The 17038-nt window shown below is 44.6% G+C and overlaps 2 protein-coding genes across 2 annotated transcripts in view; one reads left to right on the top strand and one right to left on the bottom strand.

Annotated features, from left to right (window-relative positions):
* Positions 1–17038, bottom strand: part of kcnh5b (potassium voltage-gated channel subfamily H member 5b) — an 81890-nt gene that overhangs the window by 62749 nt on the left and 2103 nt on the right. The window lies entirely within an intron of this gene.
* LOC149975223 (uncharacterized) lies at positions 1034–16800 on the top strand. The gene is given in 6 exon segments (XM_090211774.1): positions 1034–1126; positions 1421–1506; positions 5138–5258; positions 6014–6021; positions 6205–6330; positions 16749–16800. Coding segments are annotated over 6 exon segments (486 nt in total).

Here is a 17038-nt window from a genome sequence, read left to right on the forward strand (position 1 = left end):
CGCAGTGGTTAAGGGCGCTGTACTGCAGCGCCAGCTGTGCCATCAGAGTCCTGGGTTCGCGCCCAGGCTCTGTCGTAACCGGCCGCGACCGGGAGGTCCGTGGGGCGACGCACAATTGGCCTAGCGTCGCCCGGGTTAGGGAGGGCTTGGTCGGTAGGGGTGTCCTTGTCTCATCGCGCACCAGCGACTCCTGTGGCGGGCTGGGCGCAGTGTACGCTAGCCAAGGTGGCCAGGTGCACGGTGTTTCCTCCGGCGCATTGGTGCGGCTGGCTTCCGGGTTGGATGTGCGCTGTGTTAAAGAAGCAGTGGCTTGGTTGGTTGTGTATCGGAGGACGCATGACTTTCAACCTTCGTCTCTCCCGAGCCCGTACGGGAGTTGTAGCGATGAGACAAGATAGTAGCTACTACACAATTGGATACTACGAAATTGGGGAGAAAAAGGGGTAAAAATTCAAACAAAAACGAGTTTTAAATGACTCCAACCTAAGTGTATGTAAACTTCTGAACTATCCACAATGTACTATTTGTCAACGTCATATGGACAACCGGTGTACTTAGCTAGTTCCAGCAGGCGAACGTTAGCTACTGGCCATGCTAGCATGTAACTGGAATGTGTCATAAAGGCACACAGGTGTCATTTGTAATGCCACATACTAGATGCATTGGTGTGTCATCATCTTATATGTCTGCCCTAGTTACTTTGGATTTGATATGTTGTTTTGTCTTCTCATATGTCACATTTATAGTTCTCACCTCACGTCATGACCAGGCAGTTATTGTGAAACAGCTGTCAATACAATTGATTAGAATAAAAGCTGAGGAAGAGGAAGATGTGATCATTGGGTGAGTAGTGACGTGCATATTGTAAATTGTGAACACAACTTGGTTTGCCCTACAGCCTCCTTAAAAATGTCTGCCATTCTAATAAGGTCTGACATGTATTTTATTCACTCTCAGGGAGCCTGAAGCTTCAGCCAGTCTGGATGAGGAAATACTTGTTATGTCTTCCAGTCCCAACTGATGAAGCTTTTCCATGTCTGTGTTTGGTGTGGAGATTCCAGAGACTACGTCAACAGCCAGACGAACAGCGCTCAACATCACGCAGATCTGCAGTTCGCGCAACCATGTGAGAGAATGATCCAGCCAGCCTATGATTGGGAGGGTGCCAGCAAGCAATCTTCTCATTTTTGCTGACATTTTGGTGTCAAGTTGTATGCCGACCAATGTCCTCCGAATGCTTTGCATGATGGGAGTGGCCACCATTCATTGCAGCACATTCTTCTGTCACCAGCATAGCCACCTTGAGCCAGCAGTCTTCAGGACATGGGATGTCGAGCAGAGTGGCACCATCGAAATCCTCAAAGAAATGGGTGGAGATCTGTTCTTGGCAGCATATGGAGTGATAGTACCGGAGTGATAGTCTGGCCACTCTGCAAAGTTTGGGACATTCACTGATGTTGAAAAGAGAATCAACAAGATCCTGAATATATAAATTGTTAAAACCCCGTAGCGCACAGATCCCACTATCAGGATCAATATCGACAACATCCGGTGAAGCTGGAGCGCGCCAAATTCAAATGACAAAATTGTAATATTAAACATTCATAAACATACAATTGTCTTACATCATTTAAAAGTTTAACCTCTTGTTAATTCAACCGCGTTATCAGATTTGAATAAGGCTTTACGGCGAAAGCATACCATGCGATTATCTGAGGACAGCGCCCCACATCAAAATACTTTTTCAAATCAGCACAGGCGTCACAAAATCCCAAATAGCAATCAAATAAATCACTTACCTTTGAAGATCTTCCTCTGTTTGCAATCCCAAGTGTCCCAGCTACACAATGAATGGTTGTTCTGTTCGATAAAGTCCTTCTTTCTATCCCAAAAATATCTGTTTAGTTGGCGCGCTTGATTCAGTAATCCACTCTTTCAACATGCATACAAACGAATCCAAAAAGTTACCAGTAAAGTTCATCCAAACAAGTCAAACGATGTTTCTAGTTAATCCTCAGGTACTCTAATATCTAAATAAACGATCAAATTTAAGACGGAGAATAGTATGTTCAATAGGGAAGATGAATAACGAAGAGCGCGCACCTCATTCACACGCGCAACAAGACTACTTTTCTAATGAGAGACACCTTGGGAAAAACTACAATTACCCGTTAGTTTTTCAGAAAACAAGCCTGAAACCCTTTCTAAAGACTGTTGACATCTAGTGGAAGCCATAGGAACTGCAATCTGGGAGCTATTTGTTTGTATATTCCATAGACTAGCATTGAAATGGCCTGTGACCTCAAAAAAGATTCCTCTGGTTTTCGCCTGCCATATCAGTTATGTTATACTCACAGACATTATGTTAACAGTTTTAGAAACCTCAGAGGGTTTTCTATCCAATGCTACCAATTATATGCATATCCTAGATTCTGGGCCTGAGTAACAGACAGTTTACTTTGGGCACGTCATTCATCCGAACTTCCGAACACTGCCCCCTAGCCCTAAGAGGGCTCTGTAAATGTAATACATTTACAGAGCATTCGGAAAGTATTCAGACCCCTTGACTTTTTCCACATTTTTCTACGTTACAGCCTTATTCTAAAATGTATTAAATATTTTTTCCCCTTCATCAATCTACGCACAATCTACGCACAATACCCCATAATGGCAAAGCGAAAACAAGTTTTTAGACACATTTAAAAATCTATCAAAAAAACAGAAATACCATATTTACATAAGTATTTAACTTCTTGGTGACAGAGGGCAGTATTTTTACGCCCGGATGAAATGCATGCCCAAATTCAACTGCCTGCTACTCATCCCCAGAAGATAGGATATGCATATTATTAGTAGATTTGGATAGAAAACACTCTGAAGTTTCTAAAACTGTTTTAATCATGTCTGTGAGTATAACAGAACTTATTTAGCAGACGAAACCCCGAGGGCAAACCATTCAGAATATATTTTTTTTAGGTCACTTTCCTATCGCTTCCACTGAATGTCAACAGTCTTTAGAAATTGGTTGAGGTTTTTCCTTTGTGTAATGAAGAAGTACGGCCATCTTGAACGAGGGTCACGTGAAGTGTACTATTAGATAGAGGCGCGTGACCAGAAAGCATGCTACAGTTTATTTTACTCCTGTATTGAACTAAGATCATCCCGTCTTAATTTTATCGATTAGTTACGTTAAAAAATACCTAAAGTTGTATTACAAAAGTAGTTTGAAATGTTTTGGCAAAGTTTACAGGTAACTTTTGAGATATTTTGTAATCAAGTTGCTCAAGTTGGAACCAGTGTTTTTCTGGATCAAACGCGCCAAATAAATGAACATTTTGGATATATATCGACGGAATTAATCGAACAAAAGGACCATTTGTGATGTTTATGGGTCATATTGGAGTGCCAACAAAAGAAGCTTGTCAAAGGCATGAATTATATTTTTATTTCTGCGTTTTGTGTCACGCCTGCAGGGTTGAAATATGCTTTTCTCTCTTTGTTTACGGAGGTGCTATCCTCAGATAAAAAATCTGACATGTTGGCTGGATTCACAAGTGTAGATTTAATTTGCTATCTTGCATGTGTGATTTAATGAAAGTTTGATTTTTATAGTAATTTATTTGAATTTGGCGCTCTGCATTTCCCTGGCTCTTGGCCAGGTGGGATGCTAGCTTCCCATCAGACATATCCTCTGGGGATGAGTAGCAGGCAGTTGAATTTGGGCATGCATTTCATCCGGCTAGAGCATCCCACATATCCCAGAGAGGTTAAACCCTTTGCTATGAGACTCGAAATTGAGCTCAGGTGCAATTGATCATCCTTGAGATGTTTCTACAACTTGATTGGAGTCCACCTGTGGTAAATTCAATTGATTAGACATCATTTCGAAAGGCACACACCTGTCTATAAGGTCCCACATTTGACAGTGCATGTCAAAGCAAAAACCAAGCCAAACCAAGTGGAAGGAATTGTCCTTAGAGCGCAGAGACAGGATTGTGTCAAGGCACAGATCTGTGGAAGGGTATATCTGCAGCATTTAAGGGCTCCAAGAACATAGTGGCCTCCATCATTCGTAAATGGAAAAAGTTTGGAACCCCCAAGACTCTTCCTAGAGCTGGCCGCCCGGCCAAATTGAGCAATTGGTGGAGAAGGGTCTTGTTCAGTGAGGTGACCAAGAACCCAATGGTCACTTTGAAAGAGCTCCAGATTTCCTCTGTGGAGATGGGAGAAACTTCCAGAAGGACAACCATCTCTGCAGCACTCCACCAATCAGCTCTTTATGGTAGAGTGGCCAGACGGAAACCACTCCTCAGTAAAAGGCACATGACAGCCCACTGGAGTTTGCAAAAAGGCACCTGTAGACTCTCAGACTATGAGAAACAAGATTCTCTGGTCTGATGAAAGCAAGATTGAACTCTATGGCCTGAACGCCAAGCGGCACGTCAGGAGGAAACCTGGCACCATCCCTACGGTGAAGCATGGTCATGGCAGCATCATGTTGCGGGGTTGTTTTTCAGAGTCAGGGACTGGGAGACTAGTCAGGATCAAGGAAAAGATGAACAGAGCAAAGTATAGAGAGATCCTTGATGAAAACCTGCTCCAGAGCGCTCAGGGCCTCAGACTGGGGCAAAGGTTCACCTTCCAACAGGACAACGACCCTAAGCACCGAGCCAAGACTACGCAGGAGAGGCTTCGGGACAAGTCTCTGAATACCCAAGAAGACCCAAGGCTGTAATCAATGCCAATGGTGCTTCATCAAAGAACTGAGTACTGTAAATGTCATATTTCTGTTTTTTTTATTTGTAATACATTTGCAAACATTTCTAAACTTGTTTTTGATTTGTCATTATAGGGTATTGTGTGTAGATTAATGAGGGGGAAAAAACAATGTAATCCATTTTACAATAAGGCTGTAACGTAACAAAAATGTGGAAAATGTCAAGGGGTCTGAATACTTTCCGAATGCACCGTATGTTGTCTATTGTTATACTGTAAAATCATGCAACAATTTGTTACATTGATGTGTCAAAGCTGATTTGCTTAATTGCATTGTGCATTTAAGTGCATTTATTTTTTGTTTGTATCTAAGAGCAATGAGGTGAAGAGTGCCACGTGGTGTGATCTGGAGGAGTTGAAGAGGACTAAGCAGTGCTGAGCTGGTGGTTGGAACCCTCATCACTGACCCAAACAGACAGATCGTTAAATGGATCTGGGAGAACATGCCAGATACAAAGCATCGCTTTGATATTTGGCTAAATGTAAGAAATATTTAACTTTGTGTCATTATACTGTATAAGTGGGTACGACTATTCTACTCATCCATGTGTACATTTGTATTACCCATTTTCTACTGTGATTAGCTCTACACAAGACAATTGACACCACTCGAGAGGGTGTGCTGATGTTGGGCAGTGGCGGAACTCCACTATCAACCACCCCTACTGGTCATGTGACTCCTGAAGAAAGCAGGGAAATGATTGTGCCAAAATGGAAATGTTACACTGTACCACATACAGAACCAGCATACCAACCTACTGATGCCACTCATGCCTTTGTGTCATCATACACCACTGCAAGCAGAGGAACGAACAAAGGAGTGGCTGGAACTAAGTCAGTGTACATATCCTGCATGTAGTACATGCATTTTTACAGAACAGCCAATCTTACAATATTCATTCTGTTCATTCTGTTTTTAAATCAAATTCCAGACTCTGGGACCTCAATGGGTTTGGAGAAGATTCTACATGGAGCCTTGATCCTGAAGGACATCTCGCAACGATCCACTGACTACCAGAAATCAGGGCTAGGAGTACCACTCTCTGATGCTGCATTTCCTGTCGAAGCGCTACCTTCTCCCACGAGGGAATGCATGCAGTGTTGGTAAAGCAATACTACTGAAATTGTCATTATTACAGTCAAGTGTATCAAAACCCTTTCCATTGTTTGTGTCTCTCAATTGGAACCCAACTTTGGGTTGGTGCTCTCATGGAATTTTTTATCCTTTTTGTTTTAGATCTTGCAGTCTTTTTTAAAAATGTTTAACCTTTATTTAACTAGGCAAGTCAGTTAAGAACAAATTCTTATTAGTATGATGGCCTAGGTACAGTGCCTTGTTCAGGGGCAGAATGACAGATTTTTACCTTGTCAGCTTGGGGATTCGATCTTGCAACTTTTCGGTTACTAGTCCAACGCTCTAACCACTAGTCTACCTGCCGCCCCAGCCTTGCATTACAATGAGAACAGCGGACGGATGCAGGCAGTGAGAAAAGACAACCTGCTGAGGTACTCCCTCTCCTTCCCAAGGGCCAAGAATTTTGGATATACAATTAGGTCAAATTATATAAATGTTGAAATGCCTGTTATTATTTGTGTCTTTACAGACTATGCTGCCAAAATAGTGGAAGCTGTGGTTTGTCCCCCCCTACTCCCGGAGGACGAGTCAGACACCAGGATCCTGAAATCACCTCCACCACTCTGTAGCCAGTTTCAGCATCCCATGAAGGACCAGGCAATGAGGGATTATATAATGGGCTTTTTCTATATGCGGGTGGCTCTCCTCGTGCCTCAGCTTCTCCAGCCTGCTCTGGAATGACTCGAGACAGTACTCATGCAGCAAGTATTGTTGTTATCTCATTGGTAAAATACGGTGTCGTAATATTTGTATATTAAGGCAGTTTATACCATTTTTAAAACTTTACAATACATTCACAGATTTCACAACACACTATGTGCCCTCAGGCCCCTACTCCACCACTACCACATATCTACAGTATTAAATCCATGTGTATAGTACATATGCTATTGTGTGTGTGTCTATGTTTGTGTTGCTTCACAGTCCCCTCTGTTCCATAAGGTGTTTTTTTAAATCTAATTTTACTGCTTGCATCAGTTACTTGATGGGGAGTTGATTCAAAGTCTAAATGTTTGAGTAACTTCGTAATTATTTTTTCTATCTTTCTCCCTGTCTCTTTCTCTAGGAACCTGATTACCACCTCAGTCCAACATCAGCCTTCTAATGTCACGCTGCCATCAACACACCTGCTTCTAGCCCTAAGCTGATTTCTGCTGCGCCACTCGGGAGCCCCAAGTGGGGGGCACTTGAAGCTTGTGTAGGGCATGTTCTCCTCATTTTGTGAACCTATTTCTTATCCCATTGACTGCACACGGTTGTACCGCCCCAGATAGCTCCAAATCCAGCTGATCAACTGACTGTCTGAACTTTCTAAAAATAAAGGGGAAAAGTTTATTACTATTGGTAGGGGGAGTGGTGTAACATAATTTGATTGCATTCAAATGAGGATTTTATTTAAAGATTAGCTAACTCGTGTTGAGTATGGACTCGGTGTCAGCATCCTGGGTGTGGTCCTGCCGATAGGAATTGTAGGCTGTGAGCAGCACATTGACATCCAAGTAGATTGTGGGGAAGTCAGAATGTTGCATTATATCACCCACTAGTAGTAACAAAATAAGTGATATTATAGGGTGTAGCAAACTTCTCAGTAGCAAACTAGCTAGCCATATTACCAATCAACATTCCCTACACGTGGAGCCGCATCGCGCACGACAAGTTCAGCACCAGCAAGCTCTCTGTGCCATGCATCTGGGTCAAATCGAAACGCGAAAGTGATCCCTGCCTCAGCTGCCTGCTCTGCCACCACCTCATCTTCATCAGATTTTCCAAAATGGTCAGGCCCAGAGGAAACACAGTTTCTGCTATGCTCGGAGTCGCTGCTTTTGTAAGACATCTTGACATTTCATATCTGGTGAAAGTTTCCTCTGCAGGGATATGCTAGCTGGCAAGACTAGTTAGCTGGCTAAAAAGCTAGCTAGACTTATCACACCAGAAGTGCCTCTCTCTCGCTGGCTCTCTCTTTGTTTTGTAGCTAACTCAGCCTACAGTCCTTGCCATGATGGGCCACAGCCGTCAATATGTAAGTCTCCACTCTGTCTTAGCTTTTTTTGTTTTGTTTAATCTGTTGGCGGGTTTTGATTTAGTCATGTTCTGTGGGTTAATGCCTGTGCTCGCTGGTCTTCATTTTTATAATGGTTTCTGGCTGGCTAGTTTGCTGGCTAAGATAACGTTAACTGCAAATACAGTTCTGTAGAGAAGCGTCAAATGAACACATCCAGGCCAGATGTCAACCACAATAACAATACACAAGGATTCCCTCTCTTCACTGGCCAAAGGAAGATGGAGGACCACTCACAGCAAGCTCACAGCAGGAGTCGGCCTTCTCTTTTGCTCATCTCACACCTCTAGCAAAGATGTTTATAACTAACCCAAGAAAGACCACAGCCTGTCGTTTCCAATAGGAACAAATTGGTCATAGTGGGCAGAACAAGCAAGGAGGGGGGCAGAGCCAAGCACGAGCTAGCGAGATCCTATTGGCACGTTCTAGCATTTATTTGCATATTTCCGTAGGGAACACCTACTCTGAAGTGCACGTGTGCAATAACTAAATTTGCCCTTGTACTCCTTCTAAACAAGCAATTTATGGAAACTTTGGCAAAGTGTAAAAATTCTACAAAACGTAGTCCACTCTGTTCATAACAGATTCTACTTTTGGGAACAGAAGACTGTATTGAGATCATCGATGAGAACATTTGCAGAATGTCAGCCAAAATCCATATCGTTCCATCTTCTCCAACTGCCAGCCACTAGGCTTCTTCTCACCACCATATTTGGTAGTAAGTGGAAACGCCAAGCGGATGCTTCACATTTATACATCTTGGTGAAATATCTGTCTCATTGTTCTATCTGTGCCTCTAGTCTTCATCAAAGCTTCTACTATTAGCAACAGGGGTGGCAGGTTTGAACCAAAGGGCACTCTAACTTTTGCTGGAGACATGGACAGAGCAGGATTCTGATGAAGAGTTTTGATGATGATGACTCAGCCAAGGTACTTCTGCACAATACACTGCGACACAATTGCCTCAACCTCTCTTATTTCCTCAAGCAAACAGTGTAAACAGACTGAAAATCACATGGTTAAATGTGTTGAGATGTGTGTGTACAGTTATTACCAAAAATGTATCCACAAAAGGGATGCTATTTGATATCGCTAAAATGACGCCGGAAGAAATGGCTGGGGGGGGGGGGGGGGGGGATGTTGCGTTATTTGTAACTTATTTTGTACATAATGTTTCTGCAACCGTATCTATGGCAGAAAAGAGCTTCTGGATATCAGGACAGCGATCACTCACCTCAGATTAGACAAAGATTTTTTCAACAACAAGCAAGACTCACATGATATTCTCCAAACACCCGGCAGGGCCGACATCCCAGTTATTCGCAAGAGGAAGCGACGCAGGTACAGAGGATGAAGAGCCGGATGCCTCGTCCGTCCGTACACGCAGAAGGCGAGTAGGAAAGTTGCTGTTACCGTCAATATTACTTGCCAACTTGCAATCATTGGACAATAAATTAGATGAGGTACGATCACGAATATCCTACCAATGGGGCATCAAAAACTGTAATGTCCTATGTTTCACGGAATCGTGGCTGAATGACGACATGGATATTCAGCTAGCGGGATATATGCTGCCCCGGCAGGATAGAACAGCACAATCCAGTAAGACGAGGGGGGGAGGTCTGTGCATATTTGTAAACAACAGCTTGTCCACAAAATCTAAGGAAGTCTCTAGATTTTGCTTGCCTGAAGTAGAGTATATTGTGAAAAGTTGCAGGCTGTTTATTTACCACCACAAACAGATGCTGGCACTAAGACCACACTCAGTCAGCTGTATAAGGAAATAAGCAAACAGGAAATCACTCACCCAGAGGCGGCGCTCCTAGTGGCTGGAGACTTTAATGCAGGGAAACTTAAATCAGTTCTACCAAATCTCTATCAACATGTTAAATGTGCAACCAAAAAATTCTAGATCACCTGTACTCCACACACAGAGACGCGTACAAAGGGTCTCCCTCGCCCTCCATTTGGTAAATCCGACCACAACTCTATCCTCCTGATTCCTGCTTACAAGTAAAAATGTAAGCAGGAAGCACCAGTGACTCGGTCTATAAAAAAGTGGTCAGATGAAGCAGATGCTAAACTACAGGACTGTTTTGCTATCACAGACTGGAACATGTTCCGGGATTCTTCCGATGACATTGAGGAATACACCACATCAGTCACTGGCTTTATCAATAAGTGCATCGAGGACGTCGTTCCCACCGTGACTGTACGTACATACCTCAACCAGAAGCCATAGATTACAGGCAACATTCGCACTGAGCTAAAGGGTAGAGCTGCCGCTTACAAGGTGCGGGACTCTAACCCGGAAGTTTACAAGAAATCCCGCTATGCCCTGCGACGAACCGTTAAACAGGCAAAGCGTCAATACAGGGCTAAGATTGAATCATACTACACCGGCTCCAACGCTTGTTGGTTGTGGCAGGGCTTGCAAACTATTACAGACTACAAAGGGAAGCACAGCCGTGAGCTGCCCAGTGACACGAGCCTACCAGACGAGCTAAATCACTTATATGCTCGCTTCGAGGCAAGCAACACTGAGGCATGCATGAGAGCATCAGCTGTTCCGGATGACTGTGTGATCACGCTCTCCGTAGCCGACGTGAGTAAGACCTTAAAACAGGTCAACATACACAAGGCTGCGGGGCCAGACGGATTACCAGGACATGTGCTCCAGGCATGTGCTGACCAGCTGGCAGGTGTCTTCACTGACATTTTAAACATGTCCCTGATTGAGTTTCAAGCAGACTACCATAGTCCCTGTGGCCAAGAACACAAAGGCAACCTGCCTAAATGACTACAGACCCGTAGCACTCACATCTGTAGCCATGAAGTGCTTTGAAAGGCTGGTAATGGCTCACATCAACACCATTATCCCAGAAACCCTAGACCCACTCCAATTTACATAACGTCCAAACAGATCCACAGATGATGCCATCTCTATTGCACTCCACACTGCCCTTTCGCAACTGGACAAAAGGAACACCTATGTGAGAATGCTATTCATTGACTACAGCTCAGTGTTCAACACCATAGTACCCTCAAAGCTCATCACTAAGCTAAGGAACCTAGGGCTAAACACCTGCCTCTGCAACTGGATCCTGTACTTCCTGACAGGCTGCCCCCAGGTGGTGAGGGTAGGTAGCAACACATCTGCCACGCTGATCCTCAACACTGGAGCTCCCCAGGGGTGCATGCTCAGTCCCCTCCTGTACTCCCTGTTCACCCACGACTGCATGGCCAGGCACGACTCCAACACCATCATTAAGTTTGCAGACGACACAACAGTGATAGACCTGATCACCGACAACGACGAGACAGCCTTTAGGGAGGAGGTCAGAGACCTGGCCGGGTGGTGCCAGCATAACAACCTATCCCTCAACGTAACCAAGACTAAGGAGATGATTGTGGACTACAGGAAAAGGAGCACCGAGCACGCCCCCATTCTCATCGACGGGGCTGTAGTGGAGCAGGTTGAGAGCTTCAAGTTCCTTGCTGTCCACATCAACAACAAACTAGAAAGGTCCAAACACACCAAGACAGTCGTGAAGAGATCACGACAATGTCTATTCCCCCTCAGGAAACTAAAAAGATTTGACAATGGTCCTGAGATCCTCAAAATGTTCTACAACTGCAACATCGAGAGCATCCTGACTGGTACGGCAATTGCTCGGCCTCTGAGGCACTTCAGAGGGTAGAGCGTACAGCCAAGTACATCACTGGGGCAAAGCTGCATACCATCCTGGACCTCTACACCAGGCGGTTCAGAGGAAGGCCCTAACAATTGTCAAAGACCCCAGCCACCCCAGTCATAGACTGTTCTCTCTACTACCGAATGGCAAGCAGTACCGGAGTGCCAAGTCTAGGACAAAAAGGCTTCTCAACAGTTTTACCCCCAAGCCATAAGACTCCTGAACAGGTAACCAAATGGTTACCCTGACTATTTGCATTGTGTGCCCCCCCCCCCCCCCCCCAACCCCTCTTTTACGCTGCTGCTACTCTCTGTTTATCATATATGCATAGTCACTTTAACTCTGCATTCATGTACATACTACCTCAATTGGCCAGACCAACCAGTGCTCCCGCACATTGGCTAACCGGGCTATCTGCATTGTGTCCCACCACCCGCCAACCACTCTTTTTACGCTACTGCTACTCTCTGTTCATCATATTTGCAGTCACTTTAACCATACCTACATGTACATACTACCTAAATAAGCCTGAACAACCAGTGTCTGTATATAGCCTTGCTACTGTTATTTTCAAATGTCTTTTTACTGTTGTTTTATTTCTTTACTTACCTACATACACACACCTTTTTTCCGCACTATTGGTTAGGCCTGGTTGGCCTGTAAGTAATCATTTCACTTTACCTGTTGTATTTGGACTACGTGACAAATAAATGTTGATTTGATCTGTGCAATCACAATCTTCACACATGCAGTGGAAGATGTCATGAGAGTGTACAAAGTGACCTCCATTTATGTGAACAATACAGTGCATTTGGAAAGTATTCAGACCCTTTGAATTTTTCCACATTATGTTATGTTACAGCCTTATTCTAAAATGGATTCAATAGTTTTTTCCCCCTCATATATCTACACACAATACCCAATAATGGCAAAGCAAAACCAGGTTTTTAGAAGTCTGAATAGTTTCGGAATGTGTGTGAACAATTGCCCTGGCCTAAGTTAATCAAATAGCCAACGAATCAGCCTGTCCCAAACCTTTTTTTTGACCAGATACAATGAATGCTATTTTACAGTTAACAAATTGACAACAGACTTTCAGCATGCTTATAGGGAACGACATTCAATATGCACAGCACTAACACAATTTTGAAAAATGTTAAACCTTTATTTAACTAGGCAAGTCAATTAAGAACAAATTCTTATTTTCAATGACAGCCTAGGAACAGTGGGTTCAGGGGCAGAACGACAGATTTGTACCTTGTCAGCTCGGGAGTTTGAACTTGCAACCTTACAGTTACTAGTCCAACACTCTAACCACTAGGCTACCCTGACTGTGAGGTTATGACTGATGATTGGTTGAGAGAAATTGATGATGAAAAGATTGTGGGGGCTGTTTCGTTAGACTTCAGTGCGGCTTTTGACATGATCAATCATAGTCTGCTGCTGGAAAAACGTATGTGTTATGGCTTCACATGCCCATGCTATATTGTGGATAAAGAGTTACCTGTCTAACAGAACAGAACATCACTACTTGTTTTTGTAAGAAGTATTGACACCCCGAATGCACCGAGCTGTCTGTTTAAACCAGTAGCAAACAGCTTGGTCATCCATGCATAACCCACAATGGAAGTCTCCAACATAATCCAATGTAATACATTTTGTGATTTCTGATCTTGTCTCATCACTGCAACTCCCCAACTGGCTCGGGAGAGGTGAAGGTCAAGTCATGTGTCCTCCAAAACATGACTCGACATGCCGCGCTTCTTAACACCCGCTGGCTTAACCGGGAAGCCAGCTGCACCAATGTGTGGAAGGAAACACCCTTCCACTAAGGACCGAAGTCAGCCTGCAGGCTCCCGGCCCGCCACAAGGACTCGCTGGGGCGCGATGAGCCAAATGTAAAGTGGCATTGTTTAAAGTTACTAGTGATATATTTATTACATCCACTTCTTAATTATTAAAGTGGCTAGAGATTTGAGTCAGTATGTTGGCAGCAGCCACTCAATGTTAGGGATGGCTGTTTAACATTCTTGATGGCCTTGAGATAGAAGCTGTTTTTCAGTCTCTCGGCCCCTGCTTTGATGCACCTGTACTGACATCGCCTTCTTGGTGATAGCAGGGTGAACAGGCAGTGGTTTGGGTGGTTGTTGTCCTTGATGATCTTTCTGGCATTCCTGTGACCTCGGGTGGTGTAGATGTCCTGGAGGGCAGGTAGTTTGCCCCCGGTGATGCGTTGTACAGACCTCACTACCCTCTGGAGAGCCTTACGGTTCTGGACGGAGCAGTTGCCGTACCAGGCGGTGATACAGCCCGACAGGATTCTCTCGATTGTGCATCTGGAAAAGTTTGTGAGTGTTTTTGGTGACAAGCCAAATTTCTAGGCCTCCTGAGGTTGAAGAGGCGCAGTTGCGCCTTCTTCACCACGCTGTCTGTGTGGGTGGACCATTTCAGTTTGTCCGTGATATGTACGCTGAGGAACTTAAAACTTTCCACCTTCTCCACTATTGTCCTGTCGATGTGGATAGGGGGGGGGGTGCTCCCTCTGCTGTTTCCTGAAGTCATCAATAATTTCCTTTGTTTTGTTGACGTTGACTGTGAGGTTATTTTCCTAACACCACACTCTGAGGGCCCTCACCTCCTCCCTGTAGGTCGTCTCGTCGTTGATGGTAATTAAGCCTACCACTGTAGTGTCGTCTGCAAACTTGATGACTGAGTTGGAGGCATGCATGGCCACGCAGTCATGGGTGAACAGGGAGTACAGGAGAGGGCTGAGAACGGACCCTTGTGGAGCTCCAGTGCTGAGGATCAGCGGGTGGAGATGTTGTTTCCTACCCTCACCACCTGGGGGCAGCCCGTCAGAAAGTCCACGCCCCAATTTCACAGGGCGGGGTTCGAGACCCAGGGTCTCGAGCTTGATGACGAGTTTGGAGGGTACTATGGTGTTAAATGCTGAGCTGTAATTGATTAACAGCATTTTTACATTGGTATTCCTCTTGTCCAGACGGGTTAGGGCAGTGTGCAGTGTGATTGCGTTGTCTGTGGACCTATTGGGGCGGTAAGCAAATTGGAGTGGGTCTAGTGTGTCAGGTAGGGTGGAGGTGATATGATCCTTGACTAGACTCTCAAAGCACTTCATGAGGACGGAAGGGAGCGCTACGGGACGATAGCTTTCTTGGGAACAGGAACAATGGTGGCCCTCTTGAAGCATGTTTTGAGAACAGCAGACTGGGATAGGGATTGATTGAATATGTTAGTAAACACACCAGCCAGCTGGTCTGCGCATGCTCTGAGGACGCGGCTAGGGTTGCCGTCTGGGCTGGCAGCCTTGCGAGGGTTATCACATTTAAATGTTTTACTCACATTGGTTGCGGTGAAGGAGAGCCCGCAGGTTTTGGTAGCGGGCCGTGTCAGTGGCACTGTACTGTCCTCAAAGTGAGCAAAGAAGTTGTTAAGTTTGTCTGGGAGCAAGACATCTGTGTCCGCGATGAGGATGGTTTTATTTTTGTAATCCGTGATTGACTGTAGACCCTGTCACATGTCCTGTGTCTGAACCGTTGAATTGTGACTCTACTTTCTCTCTATATTGACACTTAGCTTGTTTGATTGCCTTGCGGAAGGAATAGCTACACTGTTTGTATTCGGTCATGTTTCCGGTCACCTTGCCATGATTAAAAGCAGTGGCTCATGCTGTCAGTTCAACCAATCCACGGTGTCTGGTTGGGGAAGGTTTTAATAGTCACCGTGGGTACAACATCACCGATGCACTTGCAAACAAAGATATATTTGTTTTGTAAAGATATTTACTGTCTCCAAGGATACATTGCCTGTCATTTTGAGAACTTAATTGCCCATAAGTTGATCGTAGTTATAATTGATTTATAGCCCTGTTAATAATTTCATAGTAATAAGCGTACACACTCCCTTACAATTCTCTGATAACTGGTTAGCTGTGGTTATGTATTTCAAAAACATTGGTTTTACTTTAATGTAGCTGTGAGCTAGGTGTTGATGGCAACTTACTGACTCATGAAGTGCTAATGTAACGTTAGCAGGCTGGTAGGGATAACGTTAGAAAGCTAGTAGGGCTAATGTTAGCAGGCTGGTAGGGATAAAGTTAGAAAGCTAGTAGGGCTAATGTTAGCTGGCTGGTAGGGATAATGTTAGAAAGCTAGTAGGGCTAATGTTAGCAGGCTGGTAGGGATAACGTTAGAAAGCTAGTAGGGCTAATGTTAGCAGGCTGGAGGGATAACGTTAGAAAGCTAGTAGGGCTAATGTTAGCAGGCTGGTAGGGATAACGTTAGAAAGCTAGTAGGGCTAATGTTAGCAGGCTGGAGGGATAACGTTAGAAAGCTAGTAGGGCTAATGTTAGCTGGCTGGTAGGGATAATGTTAGAAAGCTAGTAGGGCTAATGTTAGCAGGCTGGTAGAGATAACGTTAGAAAGCTAGTAGGGCTAATGTTAGCTGGCTGGTAGGGATAACGTTAGAAAGCTAGTAGGGCTAATGTTAGCTGGCTGGTAGGGATAATGTTAGAAAGCTAGTAGGGCTAATGTTAGCAGGCTGGTACGGATAATGTTAGAAGTCTAGTAGGGCTAATGTTAGCAGGCTAGTTGGCTAGCAATCTTACAAGCTGACTTGTAACAATGTATTCGTACAGTATTTGCTTGTAAGTTGGCTGTAGAGTGCAAACAAAGTTGTTTATGTTGGAGTTTACATTATAGGGAATAGGCTGGCTTGCCAGGACCTCCATATTACATCACACCCCACAAATGTTTTTTCCAGACTGATTTAGACATTCTTCATCATTCGGATCAGTTTTATGTAATAACTAGAAAGGGGGGGAAAGTGAGGTGTAACTTTGCGCTGGGACTTTTGATGCAAATTCTTTTTTTAAATTATTATAAAAAATGTTACCCCCTTTTTCGGCCTTGTCTCATTGCTACAACTCCCTAACAGGCTCAGAGGTGAAGGTCAAGTCATGCGTCCTCTGAAACATGATCCGCCAAACAGCGCCTCTTAACACCTGCAGCTTAACCCGGAAGCCAGCCGCACCAATGTGTCGGAGGAAACACTTTTCCCCCTGCAGGCCCCTGGCCCGACGCAAGGAGTCGCTAGAGCGCGATGAGCCAAATAAATGACCTAACCCTCCCCTAACCCGTATGATGCTGGGTCAATTGTGCGCCACCCTATGGGACTCCCGATCACAGCCGGTTGTGACACAGCCCGGTTGTGACACAGCCCGGGAATGACACCGGGTCTGTAGCACTGTGAAGCAGTGGGGGGGCCTGAAAATCCATGTTACATGTGGTTACATTTATGCTACCTACCCTTTAAGGCCAATGCTCCTCCACTCCCATAGAATCACATGTTAAGGAC

This window comes from Oncorhynchus mykiss, chromosome 19 (assembly GCF_057628025.1).
Source record: "Oncorhynchus mykiss isolate SJ-2025 chromosome 19, ASM5762802v1, whole genome shotgun sequence".
In the NCBI taxonomy this organism is placed as follows: domain Eukaryota; kingdom Metazoa; phylum Chordata; class Actinopteri; order Salmoniformes; family Salmonidae; genus Oncorhynchus; species Oncorhynchus mykiss.